This window comes from Pinus tabuliformis, chromosome Q, assembly GCF_031772625.1.
Source record: "Pinus tabuliformis cultivar Carrire ecotype Pingquan chromosome Q, CPIR1, whole genome shotgun sequence".
Lineage (NCBI taxonomy): Eukaryota > Viridiplantae > Streptophyta > Pinopsida > Pinales > Pinaceae > Pinus > Pinus tabuliformis.
In genome coordinates this window covers 735,939,067-735,960,041 of record NC_142296.1, presented here as the reverse complement: position 1 = coordinate 735,960,041, position 20,975 = coordinate 735,939,067, and the positions used below count along the sequence as shown (strand labels likewise).

Genomic DNA, 20,975 nt, shown 5'->3' with positions numbered 1-20,975 from the left:
GTATGGCCTTAAGCAGGCACCAAGGGCATGGTATGCTAGGATTGATGCATATCTACAAAGATTGAGCTTCTTGAAGAGTTATGTTGATCCAAACCTCTATATCAAGGTTGTGAAGGATAAGCCTATAATCATTTTTTTATAAGTAGATGATTTTCTCCTAATAGGTGTGGAAGATTGTATTCAAGAGTGCAAGAAGCAACTGGCATCAGAATTTGATATGAAGGATCTAGGGTTGATGCATTATTATTTGGGGTTGGAAGTTTCACAAGGACCTGATGAGATCTATCTATGTCAAGGAAAGTATGTGATCGAGATGCTAAAGAGGTTGACATGATGGATTGCATACTTATGATAACCCCTATGATCACAAACTTGAAAAAGCTAAGAATTTATGAATCAAGCCCGGTGGATCCGACAAGGTATAGACAAATGATTGGCTTGCTGATGTATTCAATAAATACTCAACCAGGCATTTGTTTTGTAGTAAATGTTCTCAGTCAGTTCTAGGTAGAGCCAAAGCATGATCATTGGATAGCAGCCAAGCATATATTGAGATATTTGCAAGGAACAATCCACTACTGCCGAAAGTATGATAAGAGGAATGATGTCCAATTGATTGGATATACAGATTATGCCTGGGGAGCCAGTGAGATGGATGGGAGAAGCATTATTGGAGGATGTTTTAGTTTGGGATCCTCCATGATCTCCTGGATGAGTAGAAAGCAAGAATCGGTTGTTTTGAGTAGTGCTGAGGCTGAATATATTTCAGCCTGTGAAGTAAGCAGAGAAGTTGTCTGGTTGAGGAAGTTGTTGCCCGACTTGTTTGAAGGACCGATGGACCCTACAGTGATACATTATGACAACACCAGTTGTATAAAGTTGTTTGAAGACCCAGGGTTTCATGGAAAGACAAAGCATATAAATAACAAGTATCACTACATTTGTAAGTTAGTGCAAGATGCAGTGTTGCATCTACGGTATATCTCCACTAATGAACAGGTAGCTGACATCTTGACAAAATCACTTCCTAATCAGAAGCTTCTGTATTTGAGAGACAATCTTAGATTGGTCGATATATCCTCCCTCGTTGAGAGGGAGAGATAGACACATCATTTTTGTCTAAACTTTGTGAAGAAAAAATGGAGGATCGGGTAAGCATTTGGCATCTGGAATCCAATACTCTTTGAGGATGAGATAGGGCATCCAAGATAAGAGTAGTCGAATAGGACCGATATTATTTATGGATTGGGTATCCAAGATAAGAATAGTCCTAAAGGACATACCCTTTAAACACCCAAGTGGGGTATGTGCCTTGAGAGACAATGATGATGGTGTCTATCAGTCATTGGTCTCATCAGCATTGTGCTTTGAACTTGTGGAGAGATGGAGTTATTAGTCAAGGCCTTGCTATGTGACAATATTGTTTGGTATGAAGTTAAACAGATGGCTTACCAATCCGACTTTCTTATGAGATATCTTCAGATTGAGAAGGTCCATGTACCATTTATGAATATCTCCCTAATTAAGAGGGAGTCTTTTATTTTAGAGCTCAAGCACCCATTTAGTGCTTCTAGGGTTTGTCCTAGGTCAAGAAGTCAAAAGAGTCATTGTCATATGATGAAGACCCCATCGGGCACATTGTAACTTGTAAAAATAATTATTTTTATATTTAAAAATGTCAAAATACCCTCTAAGACCAAGTCGGTCTGCCAGCGAAGAAGTCGGCCTAAATTGGGGCACTTGTGAAAATTTCTAAACAGAAATTCTATTACTGCAACAACTGATTTATTTCACCTACTTATTATTCCCAATAAATTATTTATGAAATCCCTTTAGTAAATATTAAAATAAATTCTACTACAAATATCACACCATTATACAGAAACAAATATATGCACAAGAATCAATCACATCAACACAGTTATTTTTGGACAATTGTCCCCGAAAAACCCAATGCGGGAAAACCAGTGCAGCAGAGGAGGGTTTTATTATTCTTCAGCAGCAATCGCTTTTACAGAAAAATTTACATAGACACAGTGAGAAAACACCTGAGACTTTCTCCGAGACTTTCTGACACCCTGGAGAGCTTCCTTTCTCTACTGCGTCAGCCTTGTGACATTTTGTGTGGCTCTGCGCAGCTCTGGTTCCTCTTTGTGTCATCCCTATGTCTTTCTGATCTGCGTCTCCCTCTACGTTGTCTCTCAGAGTCCCTACATCACTTCTTCTGAGCTCCATGACTGTTGTTTATACCCCCTCTTCCTCCACCCTACAACTCTCCCTCTGAAATCGATCTCCTTCTCTCATGAGAATCAATTTTTCTTGGGACACTAAGTATCTGCTAGTGTGTCTCCAAATGACCCTCAAGTCTTCTCTTATACTTTTCCTGTTGATGAATCAACGGCCAAGATTAAGTCCCTAGTCAATGGCTAAGATTTAAAAAGACTTGATCCTCGTCTCTTAGAAGCTTCTCATCCTTATCTTTATTAATACCCATTAATATTTTTATTTTCCTAAGTCTAGACTTAGGAACCCATTAAAAATATTAATTATTTTAATAACTCCTCATCTGGATGGAATTTCTCAAAACAATTTCTGGGTCTTGGAGATCTCATGTGCTTTAGCCTCTCCACCAATTTTCATGGCTAGAGCACATCCGATGCTACCACAAATCAACAACACTTTGTCCACCTTGGAAGCCTGTATATAAGGGAATTCGACCTCCTATGGACACAATTCATTTTCTCATCAAGCAAGTGAAGGAGAAGAAGACTAGCGAAGGAGGAAGAAGGATGAAGATCAAGTGATTGGGTTATTTCTCTCTCTCTCTCTTCACACGTGCGAAGGAGACTAGGGTTTCTGTTGTTGGGCTAAGGGTTTGCTGTTGCAAAATCGAACTTGGAGAAAGTGCAAAAAGAAGGTAAAAGGAAGGCTCATTAGGTCATCCTCAAGCCCTAGAAGAAGGAGAAACTCATGCAAAGATCACAAGAAGCCTTGGAAGCCCTAAATTTCCTCACACATGTGCAGGCCGCAGTCGCTAGAATGGCCAAAAATTTCAAACCTGCAGTAGAGGCCAAAATTTTGTACCTGGGGTTCTAGGGCGTGCTGCTAGAAGAGATTTAACTGGGTTTGACTTGGACAAAGAAAGCACATCATCAAGAAGGTTGGACTTGATCTTGCAAGGGTATTGGTCTTGGTCTAGAGCTCTTGGAATTCGTCAATTGAAGAATCTACAAGAAGAGAAGAGATTTGTGAGTATTCCTCTAAAGTGGAGATGTTTTGGCCCTGGCTTGCAGCCTATATCCTATGTTCTTGTGTATTGTTGATCTTCTTGTTTTGATAGTTGTTTGATGATAAGAATAACTTAATAATACGAGAAGAAGCTACTAAATAAGAAAAAGTAAAAAGACATCACAAGCAGTTATCAAGTATAAGAGAAATCATCCTAACTATTTCCCTATAGATTTCTCAACAAAACCAACATATTAATATGTGTTTTTTCCTAAGTTAAACTTAGACTAAGTTACATCAGCAACTTTTGTTGGAAATACTGAGAGGGGGGGTGAACCAGTATTTCTTTTCAATTGTTATTTTTGTTTGTTAGCTCATTTACATTTAGAACACAGAAATAAATAATAGGAATGAATGCTTTTATTAATATAATCTTTGCAATAAATCAAGTACAATATATATATATATATATATAGATAGCTTCAGCCAGTTGCCAAGCACCAACTTGGACCTTTTGTGAGGCTCCAACCTCCAGAGCACCAACCCTATCTTGTCAAGGCACCAACCTTGGATTTAGGAGCACCAACTCCGAGGACACCAATCCTTCCTGTTCTGAGGCACCAACCCCAAGGGCTCCAGCCCTCTGTTGTAAATTGTCTAGATCTGTTTGGTAGTAGTTCTCTGCTCCCAACCCCGCTGGACCTATGACTTACTTTTGTCCTCCTACTTCTTCTACTTCTGCTAGACCTTCGTCTTCCTCTATTTCTTACAGTTTTTTCAACTCAAACTTTCCTTGTTCTCTGTTATATATTCCTGATACCCCTGACCTTTGGCTTCCTTTTTGCTCGCTTGATCTTTGGGCTTCCTCTGCGCTCGCTCTTCGGCTTCCTCTGTCTCTTCGAATTCACCAATACTCAAAAGACGTGTTCATTCCATATTGAAGATCCTACGTGCCACATCCTTCCTTTAGTCGCAATGGCAGCTTCCGAAGGTCTCTTACAAGTCGTGCCCATAACATACTCTGTCCTCCGATATCAACATCATCAATCTTCATATATCAACATAGTTAAAAAACATATAATGGGTGGTCCCACCTGCCACATCATCTCCACCATTGATCTCATCTTTAATCCGACGGTTGTTGATCCACCCGATCAACAAACCCAATCGTTGATCCTCCACCCTTTGACCAAGGCACACTGGATCCAATGGTTCATAACGATATCGGTCAGGGAACTTGCGTGATGCTTAACTGCCTTTACGGAGCCAATAAGGATTATAGATCCTTGATCTATAAAAGTTCAGGTTCGTTCTTGAGATTAACGTCCAATCATTTTGTGACCCAATATCCATTGGATATACGAGGTCATCAAATCTACAGCCTGCGGGTCTTCAACTAGCACATGGGTTAACAACAGGCTTAACCCCCACCGTTGACTATGACGTAAGCGTTGAAAATGAGATCGACGGCTAGGATGGGCCTTCAACCATGTACACTCCTACCCCCGCTCTTCCGATAGTTGTGCTCTTTGTTTTCTTCTTTACTTGCTCCGATGACTACGTACACTCTTCACTCTTCCTTCGATGATGTGTTCCTCATTTTGGCTCTTTCCTTGCTGCGTGTTCCTCTTTGCTCCTTCCAATATTTCATGCGATATCTCTGATATGGTTCTTACTCTTGGCACATGCAATAGATCTACTTTGTCTTGGCTTGTCGCTCCAATGGCTTCTCTTCACTCCTATGGCCTATAATTTCTGATACTGCTCCGATAGTACTTCTCTGCTCTGATAGCTCATATGACTTCCGATCATCATTTAGTATCCTAGAATATTCCCATATTGACATTAATGACAATCTAGATCAACGGCTCACACTTGATCAAGTGCTCTAAGGAGAATGTGGTTGACCTCTGCACACCTAGACACAAGGCCTGTGCAGAAGTACCTATCCAAGCTACAAAAATCAACATTATTAAGCTTGTCAATTAGGTTGAGTCAGATTAAAGCCTTGTATGTACTTAGTGCTCTCATAATTCAGTTTGGAGAGTGGAGTCTACAACAAAGTCCTACGGTTTGATGGCAAATTGCCCCTTCGAAACTAGATTGGTGGCCATTGTTTAAAGGAAATAAAAGTGTCTTTACATCTATATTCAATATTTTTTTTTTGCATCTACGTTGTTTAGTTATTGAATTGTGTTTTTTAAATGAATTCCTTCCAAGAAACTAGTTACGAATTTCTATGAACAAATGTGATGAATCTTATATGTGATGAATATTTTGTTCATAAGTGTGTTTGTGAATTTTATTTTGGTTTTCTTAAGACATACTTAAATACAATATCAATTCACAAGTTTTTCCATATAACAGGTGTATTTCTATTAATGTCCAACAAATAACCACAAAAATAGGTCAGAGGTTGTTATTAATAAAATATAAATGTAATAATAATAAGGAATAGTTAATTAAATAGTAATTAGTTAATCAAGAGGCATGTCCCTAAGGACATGACCATTCATGAAAGGGTACCTACCTAGGTATATAAAGCAGACCCTCATTTGCAACTAAATCATCTCGCTTGTATTCAAATATTCTTCTATAATATATTATTGTCCTATCATGGATGTTTATATATTTCATATCTTCTGAAGTAGTCTACTGCGTATACAAACTTTGTTCATTACATTGGTATTAGAGCCACGCTGGCAAATCCCGGCCTTTCGCCATCAATTTTCATCAACCTTGTTGTCATTGCAATTGAAGTGTTTCGCTACACAAGTGTGGAGGTTCTCCACTTTGCAAGTTTCATCTTCAGGGCTTTGGCCATTTAAAAAACAAAAAGAGTTTATATAAGGACGAAAAAATATATAAAAAAAACTTATCGAAAAAACACAAAAAATTAAAAAAAATAAAAAATTTTAAGAAAAAAAATATATAAAAAGAAATTTATAAAAATTATAGAGGGAGGGCAGTCGTCATTGTCAGACAACGACCAATGACCACCAATGTCCAACAAAAGCTCTCGCTGTCGACGCCCAATAGAAATTTCCACCTGTGCTGCCTGCAACTAACCAACGCCACCACCACCTTAGACGCTACAAACGCCTCTCGGATTCTCTGCAACTGTCATGTCAATTTCTATCCACAACCACTAGTACACAATCATATGAGGTAGCAAGGGAATCAATTTAATTAGCCACCAAATTACTGGTCGTCCGACAACTGGGGAAGCCCCATAGCCGCTACCGCCCACACTGCATAAACACGAAATATTTTTGCCCCCGTCCATTGCACACACCATTTACCACCGTTACATAGCCGTACAGCTCTCTATCGCTGCCACTGACCTTTAGGCAACTGCCTATCACCATCATCGCAACAATCCTCCACCAGCAAATTTGTGTTCACCCATGTAAAGTCGCCATAAACCAAGTCTGCCATTGTATTAAACCATAGTGTTCGCCATCTTCTGCTCTATCGGACCATTTTGCTCAAGCCCCCATAAACCGACGCCTCATCACCCCATCCACCGTCACAACTTTTACAAGTGATTCATCACCAATGAGACGGTTGCCTATTTCCAAATATCACATCCCCTCGATTATTAAGCGCTATTAGATAACATATAATTAAACTTTACCTTTTAAAAAAACATATAATTACACTATATTCAAGTGAGTTACGAAAAGTAAAAAAAATCTAGGGGAAGAATTAAGTTCAAAAAATATTTACCAAGCACCAATTGAGGAAGTTATAAAGAAGGTTATTTAAAAGGTTCATATATATAAAGATATATAGTAGTAAACTTTAAAGTCTATAAAGTGGTAAATTTGGAGTTATAAGGAGACTTACGAAAATAACAAGTTATAATAAGGAAGCGTACTTTTCAAAGCACTATAAAAAAAATTAATAAATATTAAAGTATATGTATTATTTATAAAAGTCAAAGGGAGAATCATATCATTATATCAATAAAGGGGAAAAGGGAAAAGAGTTATTACCAAGTTATTATTATATCCCCAAGTAATTACAAGGTAATTATTTATTTAGTGAATGTTCTAATTGCTAAGGTGATATATTATAAAAAGAGAAGTAAAAAGATGATTTCCACAAAAAAAAAACAATTTTTTTTCAAAATTTCCATTTTCTTCAGAGGGATATTCTAGTTGTCAAGAGTCATTCCGAAATCAAAATGTGGTTTGCAAAAAATGTTACAAAACTTCTACCTTAGTTGAATCTCTAAGCGATACACAAAAACAATCAATCGCAAGAGATATAGAACAATTAATGGCAATATTTAAGCGACAACATGGAGATTTTAATAAGGAAACAAAGAAAATGGAATCAAAATTGCAAGTGGAATGCTCATCATCACTCCTACAAAACGATCTAATCCAGTGTTTCGAGAAAATGCAGTTGGAAGACCAAGACAAAGACAAAATAACCAAACTTCTGCAAAACAAGAGTGCGTTACAACAAGAATATGAAGATCTTGCGGATATGCATTACAAAGAAGTAATGGAAAAGGACGAAAAAATTTCTTGCCTCAAGGGCCACGTTGAAAAATTAATTGCACAATTCAAGAAGGCTAATGTCACAAAGAAGAAACTCAAGAAGCACCAATCCAAACAAGAAGAGGAAAATGTACATTTAAAGAACCTTAATAAAAAAATATTGGAACAAATCAAAAGTTTAAAAGATGAAGAGAAGGATATAAGGCTAAAGTCAACAATTCAGAAAATGAAGAATTTTCACGTCTAAGGAATCATAATCAAAACTTTCTTACACAAATAAAGAAGCTTAAAAGTGACAAAATGTTGCTAAAAGACAAATTAGAACAACTTATTCAAGAAGAAGTATCGAAATCCCCAGTCGTAACAGTCCAAGTTGAAGATAAGGGAACGAATATTGATCCAATCAATATCACAATTCAAGAACAGGATAAACAAGTTGAAGAGAAGATGTACTAAGAAGTTGTAGTTCAAGCAATGGAAATTTCAAGTGAATATTTTGAAATTAATCAAGCGACTTTTGTACCTACAAGAAATCAGATTCCTTCAATAAACAATGAAATTACCACAAACAAATTGAGAGATCACATCACAAGAACTCCTTATCGCCATCCAAATTATAAAAGCAGATATCTCAACCAGAAACAAGTGACTTATGTTCCCAAGAACGTCGATGTCACCATAATTCAATCTTTTGATAAAAATCCATCTCAAGTTTTTAGTAACCGCAAGATTCCACAGAAGATTGATTTAGGATGGATAGATCCCTTCTCAGTGCGACAATTTTGTTTATCTATTAAAAGATCCTATCAACTTGTATCAACGAAGATGACAACTACGAGAATTCGAAGAGTTCTGAGAAATGCGAAACGATTAAAAGAAAAAGAAACAGATGATACACCTTGTCAACAATAAGCTTTGAGGACAAAGCTTTTTGAAGATGAAGGCAATGTTATTAATAAAATATAAATATAATAATAATAAGGAATAGTTAATTAAATAGTAATTAGTTAATCGAGAGGCATGTCCCTAAGGACATGACCATGCATGAAAGGGTACCTACCTAGGTATATAAAGCATACTCTCATTTGTAACTAAATCATCTTGCTTGTATTCAAATATTCTTCTATAATATATTATTGTCCTATTGTGGATATTTATATATTTCAGATCTTCTGAAGTAGTCTGCTGCGTATACGAACTTTGTTTGTTACAAAGGTGTTGATTTTTTGTGTGGCATCAGGAGTTATTCCCGCATGCCAAGAGGCCTCCTAAGTTGGTGTAGAAGAATTATGGAAATTAAAATAAATTTTATTTTTGGGCTTTATGTAGGCTCCAAACTGTCAAAGTCAGCTCCACCATGAAAAAGTGTGACCCTTGGTCAAAAGTCACCCATTTGACAAGTATAAATACACAATTTGACTTACTCATTCGACCAATTTGGATCACACATTCTCTCCTCTATTCTTATCCACACATGCAATATCAAGAGGAACATCTGAAGGCTGACCGAGATACAGAAGATGCCATTTGACTGAGTTTGACCTGCTTTATTTGACCAGGAATCTGGCGGTGTTTGACTGAGAATCTGGTTGAGTTTGACAGCACGCAAAACGGCAAGTTTGACCACAGAAGAGGAAGACTTTGACTGCAGGATTTGGCCAGAGTCAACAAAATTTGACAACAGTTGACCATAGGGACCACAGGACCAAAGTTTGACTGCAGGGAGACTGTTTGACCAGAGTTGAATTTTGTGCATTTTGACTGATTTGACCAGCATTGACTGGCTGGTGTTTGACCAGGTTTGACTGGTATATTGGACTTGGTTTTTGGCATAGATTTCTAGACAATTTATGTGATTGTGAACCTTGCTGAAGAACAATTTCTCCTAGAAGAAAGTTTCTGGGTTTTCTCCCGAGTTTGGGTTTCCCGGGGAAAATTTGTTGCCTGTATTGTGCATGGCTATCACATCATGATCTTACTGTTTTCATCGCACTACTGTTGAGAATTTCTGTGTATAATTGATCAATGATATAAGTGGCATAGGATATCCAATAAATTTACTGGAAATCATTAGGAAGTAATTATCAGATCGGAAGATCGGTTTCTACTGTGTATATTGTAGAAAATTCAACAAGAGGAACTAAAAATACACCAGTACAAAGTAGTAGTGCCGAAGCAACTCCTAGATCAACACTGAAAGCAGAAGGAATAAAGAGAACTACCTGTCTAGCTGAAAGCTGAATATCTAGTAACAAGAAGATTTACGACAAAGACCATAATACGATAGTCTTGGTGCTGAACAGGAGAGACGATGTCAATCCCTGAAAGAGCTGGAGCTAGCTACTGTGGACGCATGAGAGGAGCCAGATACATACTCCTCATATAAAATATGTTATATTTCTGAGAAAACCAATTTTATTTACAGCTGGGAAATCTAATTTGGAAATGAAGAAGAAAATTTATTGTAGTGCCCCAGCAGCCAACTGAGGCAGGTCCAGATACATTGCATTCTAACTTTGCTCCTTTCATTCAATATTATATTATTGTTGCCTAGCATATTTTATTATTTAGTTTTCTAGTTAAAGGTCTTTTGGGGGATCCTTTAGCAATTTTGCTTTAACTTACCTGTCTTAACCAGTTAAGACCATCAACCACTACATTGATGCCAAATTCCAGTTTTCGTCTTCTTGCCACATGATTACATTATGTCTTCTATGATAAACTCTTTTCTGTCTATAGACATTTTCTGCCTAGAACTGAACCTTCCTCCACTTCCTATTTGTAAGAAGCAGATTGAAAGCATGTGTTATTTGTAGGATTACATGGTCTAAAAGGAACAAATTTTAAAAAACAGTTGATGGAAGCAAAGGCCAACAGCTTAAGTAGTGACCCAACCATAATGACAACTACAGATAACTTCATGATACTTTTACCAAAATTAACTTATTCTACTTTTCTGTCATAAGTACTGATGCAGTCTCAGTGCCAACCAACTTATAACTTCATACCATGTCCCAAAAAAATTTCATTCTGAAAATTTACCCAAATTTGACCATGTGCAGATATACATTCTGGAATTTTACGCAAATTTGACTATGTGCAAAAATGCTGAAATAATAAAGTGATGTATCATTATGCTTAAAGATGACAAATAAAAGTCTCAGTGCATGGACGAAAGAAACCTGAGTACATAGATGCAACAAGAAATATTGACTGCTTCCTTTAATACTTTCAGCCTTCATCCTGTAAATTATTGGAAGATGAAGGTCAGAAGGAGTAGCTTATAACTTCTTCTATTTTTTGTGTTTCAATGAATAGGTATGTTGTGCCCTAGCTTTCAAATAGCCATACATACCCAAAATGTAAATAGACTTACCAGTGTATTAGTCGCTTCCGTACTAATGGACTACGGCGATGAAGCACTCTAATTGGAGTCTTTTGTTCAATTTCCTGTGTTCAGAGTTAAGTTTTAGTATAAAAAGAAATCTATATATATAGCAAGTCTTCAAATGAATAAAATTATATGGAACAAGTTTTTAGTTTATTTCAAAACCATTTATTGACATCCAATAACAAAAATACCAGCCTACAGAAAAGTTCTTTTATCAAATACGAAGATCCAACAAATAAGTTTTTCTTCTTCCTTTTCCTAAGGCTAGAGGCCAAACAGCATTTCTTGAGAATGTTTGTTAAACAGCAATATACGGAGAATGTATACTTGGATTTAGAAGCCTACCAGCTCCTTTATCTCAGATATGCGTTTAAAATCTTCATCAGTAAGGGTGCGAGATATCCAGACTACTGCAGCATATTGCTTCTGTAAAGTCAATTATAATGATGCGACAAGATAAATTCAGTAATTTATAATTATATTTTTGTTACATAACAACATATCTCTTTAATATCAGGTAGTGATCATGAAGAAAATCTTCGTATTTTATTAAGTGACAAGCTGTGAAGCTTGTTTCAAACTTTTAAATTTAAAACTAGGAGGAAGAACTAAAATACCTGTTTTTCAGCTTCACCTTCCCGCATTAGATTCCAAGCATCATTCCCAACCCTCTTTAGTTCCCTCACCTTTACCTGCTCTTTTCACCACAGAAGGCCCAAGCAACAAAAAGTTGGCAGGCCAGATTAGAAGTAAGTTTTGCAGTAGAGTTCAGTGCTCATAAATCAAACAATAACATATTGATATTTGAATCTGTATGGCAATTGGAAACAAAAACTGATAATGAAACATCTGAACTTCTTCACCAAGCTGCCAAACTCACAATTCCATCTTTTGAATTGTTGATCTTAGTCTCCAGTTCCGATATATCTGCATTTGTTGGGATAACACGAGCATTCAGGACCTCAACAAGAAAGGGGCGTCCTGAACCCAGCATCCGAACCTGTGATTAAAGATAAATACAGTTTATATTCCTATTCACAATCAAATAAATTGCCAACTCTAGTTGAAATTCTCAATAAGTGGTCATACATCAATGTCTTCTCTGCCAGCCGCATGAAACTTGTATTTGTCGCCTCTTAAGTATGGAAGTATTGCATTCCCTATTATCTCCTACACAAAGACAACCAAAACAAAACCAGTGACCTTCAGTGACAAATTTATGAACTGGAATTATTTGAATGCCATCTTATGACATAATATGTATTAAACATCTCAAGTTCAGAGAGAGGACTTACCTCTACCGACGCTTCTCCCATTCTTTCATCGTCAATCATCCAACATGTCTGGCTCACATTCCTCGAGTACTGTGAGATCACACAAACAAACAGGACAATTGATGACAATTAGCAGCTTCAAATATTCTTTGAAGCAGAACTTGCTACTTTAAGACTACACTTCCAGTAGTCATACTATACTGTAATTAGAAATATTGATATATATAATTTATAATTTAAGCACATAAGCATGCTTATAAACCAGAAAAAAGTTCATCTTCCAATTAAATTTAAGGTCAAACTACCAAATGTTATGGTTTCTCAACCAAGGATCCAGCTGGGGAAGCCTTAGAAATCCATTCTAACAAAAACATTTGGAATATTCATGTATGGAATTTATAAAACAAAATAACAATTACAATTCTTTATAAAGCATCACCAACGGAAATATGTTCTTATGTTTGCAAATTTAGACAGGTAGATAAGATAGATAATATTATTAATGTCCCACAAGTGACCACTAAAGTAGGTCAAAGGGGCTGCTGCATACAACAATGTCAATACACAGTGGGAAGGCTGAAGTGGCTCCTATAAAAATAGAAACAATATCCAAACTCCATGTGGAAACAACGTCCAGACTCCATAGCTGGAGGTCACTCTGAGAGAGACATGTACAATATAGGCAGTTTGAGGATATGATAAGATAAGATAATTATAATAATGTCCAACAAATGACCAGAAAAGTAAGTCAATGCGACTGAAGAGGACAACTACTATGAATACAATGTGGGAGTGCAAGTAGGATAACTAGAAATGTCAAAAATATATAAATAAATAAACGTACATAACCTTAGAACCTAAGTCACCTGACACGGGGATTCGGGATTCGTGGTGTCGGATTCGGACACGTTGACCCCCCAAAACAGGACACGTAGGATTCGTTATATATTATTTTATTGAAATATATATATTAAAAATTAGATGTTTCTTACACAAAATTTAATTAATGATACAAATTTATTGATTTCAAATATAGATCTTCATCTATAGCTATTAGCATGCATAGTACATACAAAATTCAAATACATGTCAATCTATTATCTATTTCTTATGCTTGGCCCTCTTGCCACCACGAGAAATGTCTAATTTTTTAGTCTTGTTGGAAAATCAGGATCTTTGTCATTAATATCACCCTCTAAGCATTAATATCCAGAGGTATCTTTGTCATTACCTCTGTATCTGTATAGGGATCTTTGTCATTAATATCACCCTTTAAGCATTAACATAAGATAGAACAAGCATAACATGTCAAGTCAAGATTTTGTTTGAGTGATGCGTACATTTTTAGGAGGGTCATGATACAAGAGTTCGACAACCAATGTCACTAACATCAAGGTACATAGAGGGATTGGTGCTCTTGATTAAATACGAGTTCCATACCCTAATACATGACAAAATTCAATGGAAACATTGCAATCCCCCAATCCTAAAATCCTAAAAAACTGATAAGTCTGCTGGATTCTGAATGAAATCTAAAATTCTACTTTCTCCATATGAAATCCAATGAGGCCGGAACCACTCTCAAACATCCTGAGTCATTTCATGGTAATGTTAAAAATTTAAGTAAAATGATCACTTTTACTTTAATAATTTAACATTACCATGAATAGCATATCAATACTAGGGCCTAGACTTGATCATTAAGCTGCCAAAATGCTTGCCAAATGAAAATATGTGTGGCTGTAATGACCAAATGCGACCTTTTCATACCCACACAGGTCACTTTTGCCGCCTAACAAGTCCTGGAAAACAAGACATGCTGCCAAAATCGTGACACGCAGTCGTATTCGACGTGTCAAAATAGGACACGACGTGTCATGGTTTTTGGACACGAATCTCGAGAGAATCGTGTCGGACATGATGGATTCGGGATTCGTGGGGCCTATAGGACGAATCCGGTTTCATAGCTTAGAACATATATATAAAATCGTGGCAAAGGTATGGTAATACAAAAAGTGGGTGAGTTTGGACAACTCCAAAACCATCTGACGATGAGGCTAATGATGTCAAGGTCCCCCGAGTCTTATGGCCAAGGACGAGGGTGGTGTTGTCACCCAAATTGTACAGGCAATATGAGACAATGCTCAAGGCGAGCGCTGTCACTCTGATCCCCACCCTCTCCGTTCTAGTTGTCTCCCTACACCAAGTTATGGGGGTTAGTCCCTATGAAATGTTAAGATGGGAGACTTGTTGGCAATCAACAAGTCGGGGGGACACAATTGAATGGCCTAGCAACATGGTTAATTTAGCAAGTTGAAGATTAAATTAGATTTATCTTGAAAGACTAGTGCCTTAAGGGAGTCAATTACTTGCTTAAGATAAATTATTTACCAAGTCACTAGATGAACAATTGTTCCTTTACAGATGCTTCACTATTCTATATGAAATGCAAATCTTACAACCCAAGGTGATACGCAAAATCTTGGTTTATTTTAAATTATATGTCTATCTAAGTGAATCCTTCTTCTCAACTGTTTTGAAGCTAGTCTTTAGGAGTAGGTTGTGAGAGAGAAACCAAAGGGAAGCAATCTATGGCTTGATTAATGATCCCTCCCCTAGAGTTCTAACCACCCGATGCCTCTAGCGCTATAGAGAGTGTGCCTCTGACAACTGCAAGATCACCATGTTAACTACTAAAGAGGTTTTAGACTTCGCAAGTTGGGTGAGAAAAGTGGGCCTAACTCTCTATCGACCAAGTTTATGCTTGGAAGTAAGTTAATTAATGCAAAACTAGGACCAAGTTAATCCTTTATTTAATTACTTCATCCTTTTGGTGAACATCAGTGTTATCCTGCTGAGCCATGCCTAGAGCTTTGAAAAACATCGTTCTTTGGGAAGGAATCTTTAAAAGTTCCAACGCTGGGACAAAAAATTTAACATTGTTTATCCACGCAGCCCAATAAAAATTTAGCCCAAATTGATAACTTTTAGATTCAACCTGTTGTTTATTCTAATTCGACAGAGTGTGTGGCTCTGACAACCGCAAGATCACCATGTTAACTACTAAAGAGGTTTTAGACTTCGCACGTTGGGTGAGAAAGGTGGGCCTAACTCTCTACCGACCAAGTTTATGCTTGAAAGTAAGTTAATTAATGCAAAACTAGGACTAATTTAATCCTTTATTTAATTTCTTCATCCTTTTGGTGCACATCAGTCTTATCCTGTTGAGCCATGCCTAGAGCTTTGAAAAATACCACTCTTTGGGAAGGAATCTTTAAAAGTTCCAACACTGGGACAAAAATTTTAACATTGTTTATCCATGCAGCCCAATCAAAATTTAGCCTTGATTGATAACTTTTAGATTCAACCTATTGTTTATTCTAATTCTAATCCTTGATCTTCTTTTGATAAGTGTAACCTTTACTTCTAGCAATTTCCAGGATATGTTCCTGAGATGGAGTTTTAAAATATATCTGTGTAATAGGATATTTTTCATCACTGAAATTGTTGATGGTGAAAGATGAGGGCATCATGTACGTGTTGTTGTCACCCGAACGATACAAGCATCGCGACAACTTTCAGGACAGGGATTGTCACTTTGATCTTTGTCCGCTCCATTCTAGTTGTCTCCCAACAGCAGGCTATGGGGGGTAGTCCCTATGGAATGAAGTGAAGGAAAGAAAGTTGAGAATCAACTTACTTTGGAGACACGGATGAGTGGCCTAGCCACTTGGTTGAATTTAAGCAAGATTATTGATTAAATTAGATTTTTTTTATTATGAGACCAGTGCCTTAATGGAGTCACAAATTTTTGCTTCTTATGAATTAAAACCAAATGACTGGATGGACACCCACTGCTTGAATTACTAACCTATATGATGTGCAAATCCTAGGACCTATGTGAGATGCAATGATCTTGGTAAATTTTAATTAAATGCCTAGTCTAAGTGTAGCCTTCCTTTAACTATTTTGAAGTTGGGCTCCAAGGTAGGTTGTGGGAAGGAGGCTAATAGGAAGAAGGTTAGGGCCTGATTAACGATACTTTATGTTAGGCTTCTATCACCTGATGCCTCTGGCGTTGCAGAGACTGTGGCTCTGACGACTGCAAGGTCACCGTGTTAACAACCAAAGAGTTGTCGAGACCCCTCAAGCTAGATAGGAAGGGTTGACCTATATCTCTATCAACCTAGCTTATTCTAGGAGGTAAATTATTAATGCAAATCTTGATCTAGAAAGCTTATGCAAGAAATTATCACTGAGATTTATCTTGAGTTAAGATTTTATTAAGTTGTTTAAGTACTTTGATTAGAAACCTTTTAAGAGTACTTATCGATAGTGAAATGCAAATCTTAAACAAGATAAATTGCTTACGGATACAAGTGCAAATTTCAACAATATTTCACAAGATACCAAGTAACCCAAGATGCCAAATGCTAACAATAGTCAATCAAGATGTTGATCACAGATTTATGACAGTTTATATCAGCAATACTACTTCAGAAAATTCAAATTTATCAATGTTGTAGCAGCAGTGCATAAACTACTTCAAATGATGAAACTTACTCAATACATTGAAACATAAAATTTCCAATTTGACCAGCAATGTAAATTAGCTTCTTTAGCACAGTTTATAATGGTGTTGTTGACCACTGTGTGTCAACTACCCATAGCAGTACACCCCCTTTTTCACAAAAGGGGTAGCACTTGATCGACGTGTCTATGCCATTCGACTAACATCATCAGCGCCATCATGTTATGTTATAAACCCAGTCTGCATATGCATAAATTGTAAATAATCTTAGCAGATCTATGTCATGTATGTATTTGCCTAGGTAAACCTAATCTTCTAGTGATGATCTACGTTCCGAAAGGTTTTTTGTCTCACCAACCCATGGTCGGCAGAGTTTTCCTTCAGCCTAACCCCAAAGCCGGAATGGATTTTGTCACTAGAATCTTAGGGGAGTCCTAGGGTGCTAGGTCGCGTCTATGTAAAAGTAAATTGAAAATAATTCTAACTATTTGGTTAGGTTATTACAAATTGCTTGATCTGCTAGTGTAGTACCCTACTTTCTTATTACAGCAACCATAGAAATAACCATAAAATTCAAAAACAGTAATGCATAGAACTGAAATCTGCACCTACCTGTACTGCTGGCTGACCTCCGGTGCTGCTGCTGAACTGGCAATTCTGAACTGCTGGCTGATTTGATCCAATTTCGGGATGGCCAATACCACCCTACCAGACAGAGCAACCTGGTTGCTCAATCCAGAGAAGCTCTCCACAGAGGCTCTCTGTCCCTCCGTGCCCAGAACTCAGATCACTCAAGACTCTGCCACTGCAAGGTTACTTCTCCTGGTTTTTGCTGATCAATCCTCAATCCTCCTCCGGTTTTTCCCTCCCTGCTCCCGGGTCAGGCTGCTGCTATAAATATCCCCCCCTGCCTGGCGGTGGCCGCCCTCCCACTTGCAGCCACCGCCCCTCAGCATTGAAGTCTCTCTGCGATATTTCTTGCAATCAATTTTCAGTAGGTAGGGTAGTCTTTATTAGTTCAGATATTTTGTTATACGACCCATTATATGTGATATATATATATTTTGATTGATATCCCTGTTGGCACGTTATGGCATAAGTTCATAACTTTAGCTTATATATATATATGCATGACTTTTCTTTAATACATAGTATAACTTTAATGATATTTCTTATAACATTTTATTTAATATATTTTACAAACATTAAATGTTTTTACTTATAACATTTTATCAAGTATATGCTATAAATATTTAATGATGTATATATACTTATAACATTTCAAAATATGTTATAATCATTTAATGATATATATATTTTATTTAAATGATATTTGTAAAGTCTAACTATATATCATAAAATTTAATGTATATATATATATATATATAGATATATATTCATATATTATAAAGTTTAACATTTTTATTAATGGGTCAATTAGATGGGTTGTTACAGCTAGATTATGTTTGTGTCGCAGAACTGGGTAGTCTATGAGGGTCTTTGTCAAATGGGTTTTCCCCCTTGAGATGTAAAATTGTAAAAGTCATGATGTAAAGCGTCTCGAGGGTTACAAAATGTTTTATCCCTCATAAGTCCTAGGTCCTAGGTGATTTTTCCAAAGGCTAAGTTCGAGGGTCCAATAAAAATAATAGAAAATAATAAAATTAAAATAAAATAAAATAAAATTTAAAAAATAAATTTAAAAATAAAATAAAATTTAAAAAATAAAATAAAATAATAATAAGTCAAAGTTTTGAGGAAATAAATGCAAGATTTTAATTTTTTAATATATTAAAATACATTTAAAATTTCGACGAATGAGATTAAAAGAGATTTTGATCCTCATCGACGGTCGAGATCATTTTGACATGGATTACTCGAACTAGCCGTTGGGAAATTTTCCTTTAAATAGGGTGTCAAAAGTCATTTGAGATCATTCGATCTGTGAGTCTTGTGCTAAATAAAACTCTCTTGTAGTCATTTTTCATATGCAATAAAGAAAGACTTTGGGGTTAAAATCTTGTTGGTGTTACGTTTCTGGAAATGCTGTAAGATGTTTTATTTCTGTGCATGATTTTAATTTCAGCCATTGATAATAGCTTGATGAAGAGTGATTTTAAACATAGGGATCTTGTTTAGTCACTAGGGCTTGAATGGTAGTAGAATTTCTGAATATGATGGCAGGTATCTCCATTAGATTTGGATTTTAGTATTGTTTTCTCCCTCTTTGTTGATGATTGAAGTAAGTTGTGCAGGAAAATCTAGATTTCGAAGATCAACGGGCATTTGGGGAAGTTCTCGGCTAAACCAGCCAACTCCCGAGAAGCACTTTTTTGAAGAGCCCAGCCAGTTTTGATCCCGGGTTTATCATTTAAATTTCTCTTCTGAATGCATGAGGGGTTTTCTGAACCATCTCATAGTAAATCTAAAATTCTGAAGATATTTCTGTGGAATATTGACAAATCTGGCTGCTTAAGAGTCGTTAGTTTGTGAATACTGTAATTACTTAGTTAATTTTTGGGTTATTTCCTTACATATTTTGCCTCAGGGTTTTCTGTTTTTTTTGCAGGTTGTTGATTTGAGGAAGAGATTCTCGTTGGAAGGCAGATCTAGGCCCTGGGGGGTAAGATCTAGCCTCACAGCGAATTTTTACAGGGACACTGTTTTGTTGTCCAAGGGTTTCAACTTCAATCACTTCCAAATCTGGAAATTTATTGCAGGGTTTTTATCAGAAGCAAAAGGATTTAAATTTTTTTAAGGTTTCAGAAGAGGTTCAAGGTTGTCCAAGCCATACCACTCCCTTGCATGAAGTTCTTTCTCCCTCATCGTTCAGCCTCTTGTTGCTGCCGCACCTACCCACTTGCAATGTTAAAGCCTCAACTTGCAAATCCGTTGGATCCTTTCTTTCCGTTGCCAGCAAACCCTTGTCTCCCATCCACAGCAATAGCCCAGCACTCCCTTGGTCTCTCCATACGCTCATCTCTCCCGCACGCAGTCACTCTTTCCCTAACGCAGTTCCCTCCACCTGCATCAATCACACAACCTTCATTCTCTGCAACCCCATCGTTGCTGCTTTCCTTCACGCATTTCTTCCAACCCTTCGATTCACCTATGTGCTGCCTCTTCTGCTTTCTCCAAACGCTACCCACGCGTTTTCTGTCCCATCGCTCAACTCCTCCCACGTGCTCCCTCTACCTGATCCGCAGCTCACTCTGGCAGCTTGAGTCTCCTAGCGCAGCTTTCTCTGTCTGCGTCCGCCCTCTTGTGCCTCTTACAAACTTGCGTAGCCTTCCTATCATCGTTCTTCTTTGCTCGATCTCACCTCTGCCGGTTTCCTCATCCCCGTCGTCGAAGATCTCCTGCTGTCACTACCCTCATTCCTCACGCTCGAGCTCTCTCCTTCACGCTCGCCTGCAAACACAGTAAAAACTCAAAAGTACGCTCGAGCACTCTCCTTCACGCTCGCCTGCAAACACAGTAAAAACTCAAAAGTATTTCAATTGTCTTATTTCTTCATTGTCAGATATGTTTAGCTTTTAGGATTAAAATTTTGATCTTTTGGTTAGATTTAGTCTTTATTTATTTAGATTTTAGATTTTCACTTTATATATATATTAGCTTATAGTATTTAGTTATAATTTAGTTTAGTTTTATAATAAATCATCAAATATAAACAAAATAAAAAGATTTTCAAAAGGCATAAAAAAGGGGGTTAGTCTTTAGGTTATTAATTTAAATTTAACAAAAAAAAAAATCATAAAAAGGTTTTAGTTTTAATGTTTTGGTTTCATTTTTTTATTTTAGATTTATTTAAGTTTAAATTTTGATCAAAAAATATAAAAGATAAAAAAATCCCAAAAACATAAAAAGTTAGTCCTTAGGCTTTTATTTAGAATTTTGTTCTATAGTTTAGATTTTTAGACTTTAGTTTTGTTTTATTTTAAACTTAGAATTTTTATAAAAATTAAAAAAATTTGAAAAAGATTAACTAAAAAATTGAAAATTCATTTTTGTGTCTTTTGTGGTATTTATGTTCCACT

The 20,975-nt window shown here is 36.6% G+C and overlaps 1 protein-coding gene across 4 annotated transcripts in view; it reads right to left on the bottom strand.

Moving 5' to 3' along the window:
- The window catches only part of LOC149221640 (Pseudouridine synthase family protein), a 318,019-nt gene that overhangs the window by 94,468 nt on the left and 202,576 nt on the right, over positions 1-20,975 (bottom strand). For all 4 annotated transcript variants that reach the window (XM_089385163.1, XM_089385164.1, XM_089385165.1 and 1 more), the window contains exons 8-14: positions 12,426-12,494; positions 12,220-12,300; positions 12,011-12,130; positions 11,748-11,822; positions 11,476-11,556; positions 11,116-11,189; positions 10,922-10,982 (exon numbers count right to left, since the gene is read on the bottom strand). In XM_089385163.1, the coding sequence (XP_089241289.1) occupies positions 10,922-10,982; positions 11,116-11,189; positions 11,476-11,556; positions 11,748-11,822; positions 12,011-12,130; positions 12,220-12,300; positions 12,426-12,494 (561 nt within the window). The remainder of the gene's footprint in view (positions 1-10,921; positions 10,983-11,115; positions 11,190-11,475; positions 11,557-11,747; positions 11,823-12,010; positions 12,131-12,219; positions 12,301-12,425; positions 12,495-20,975) is intronic.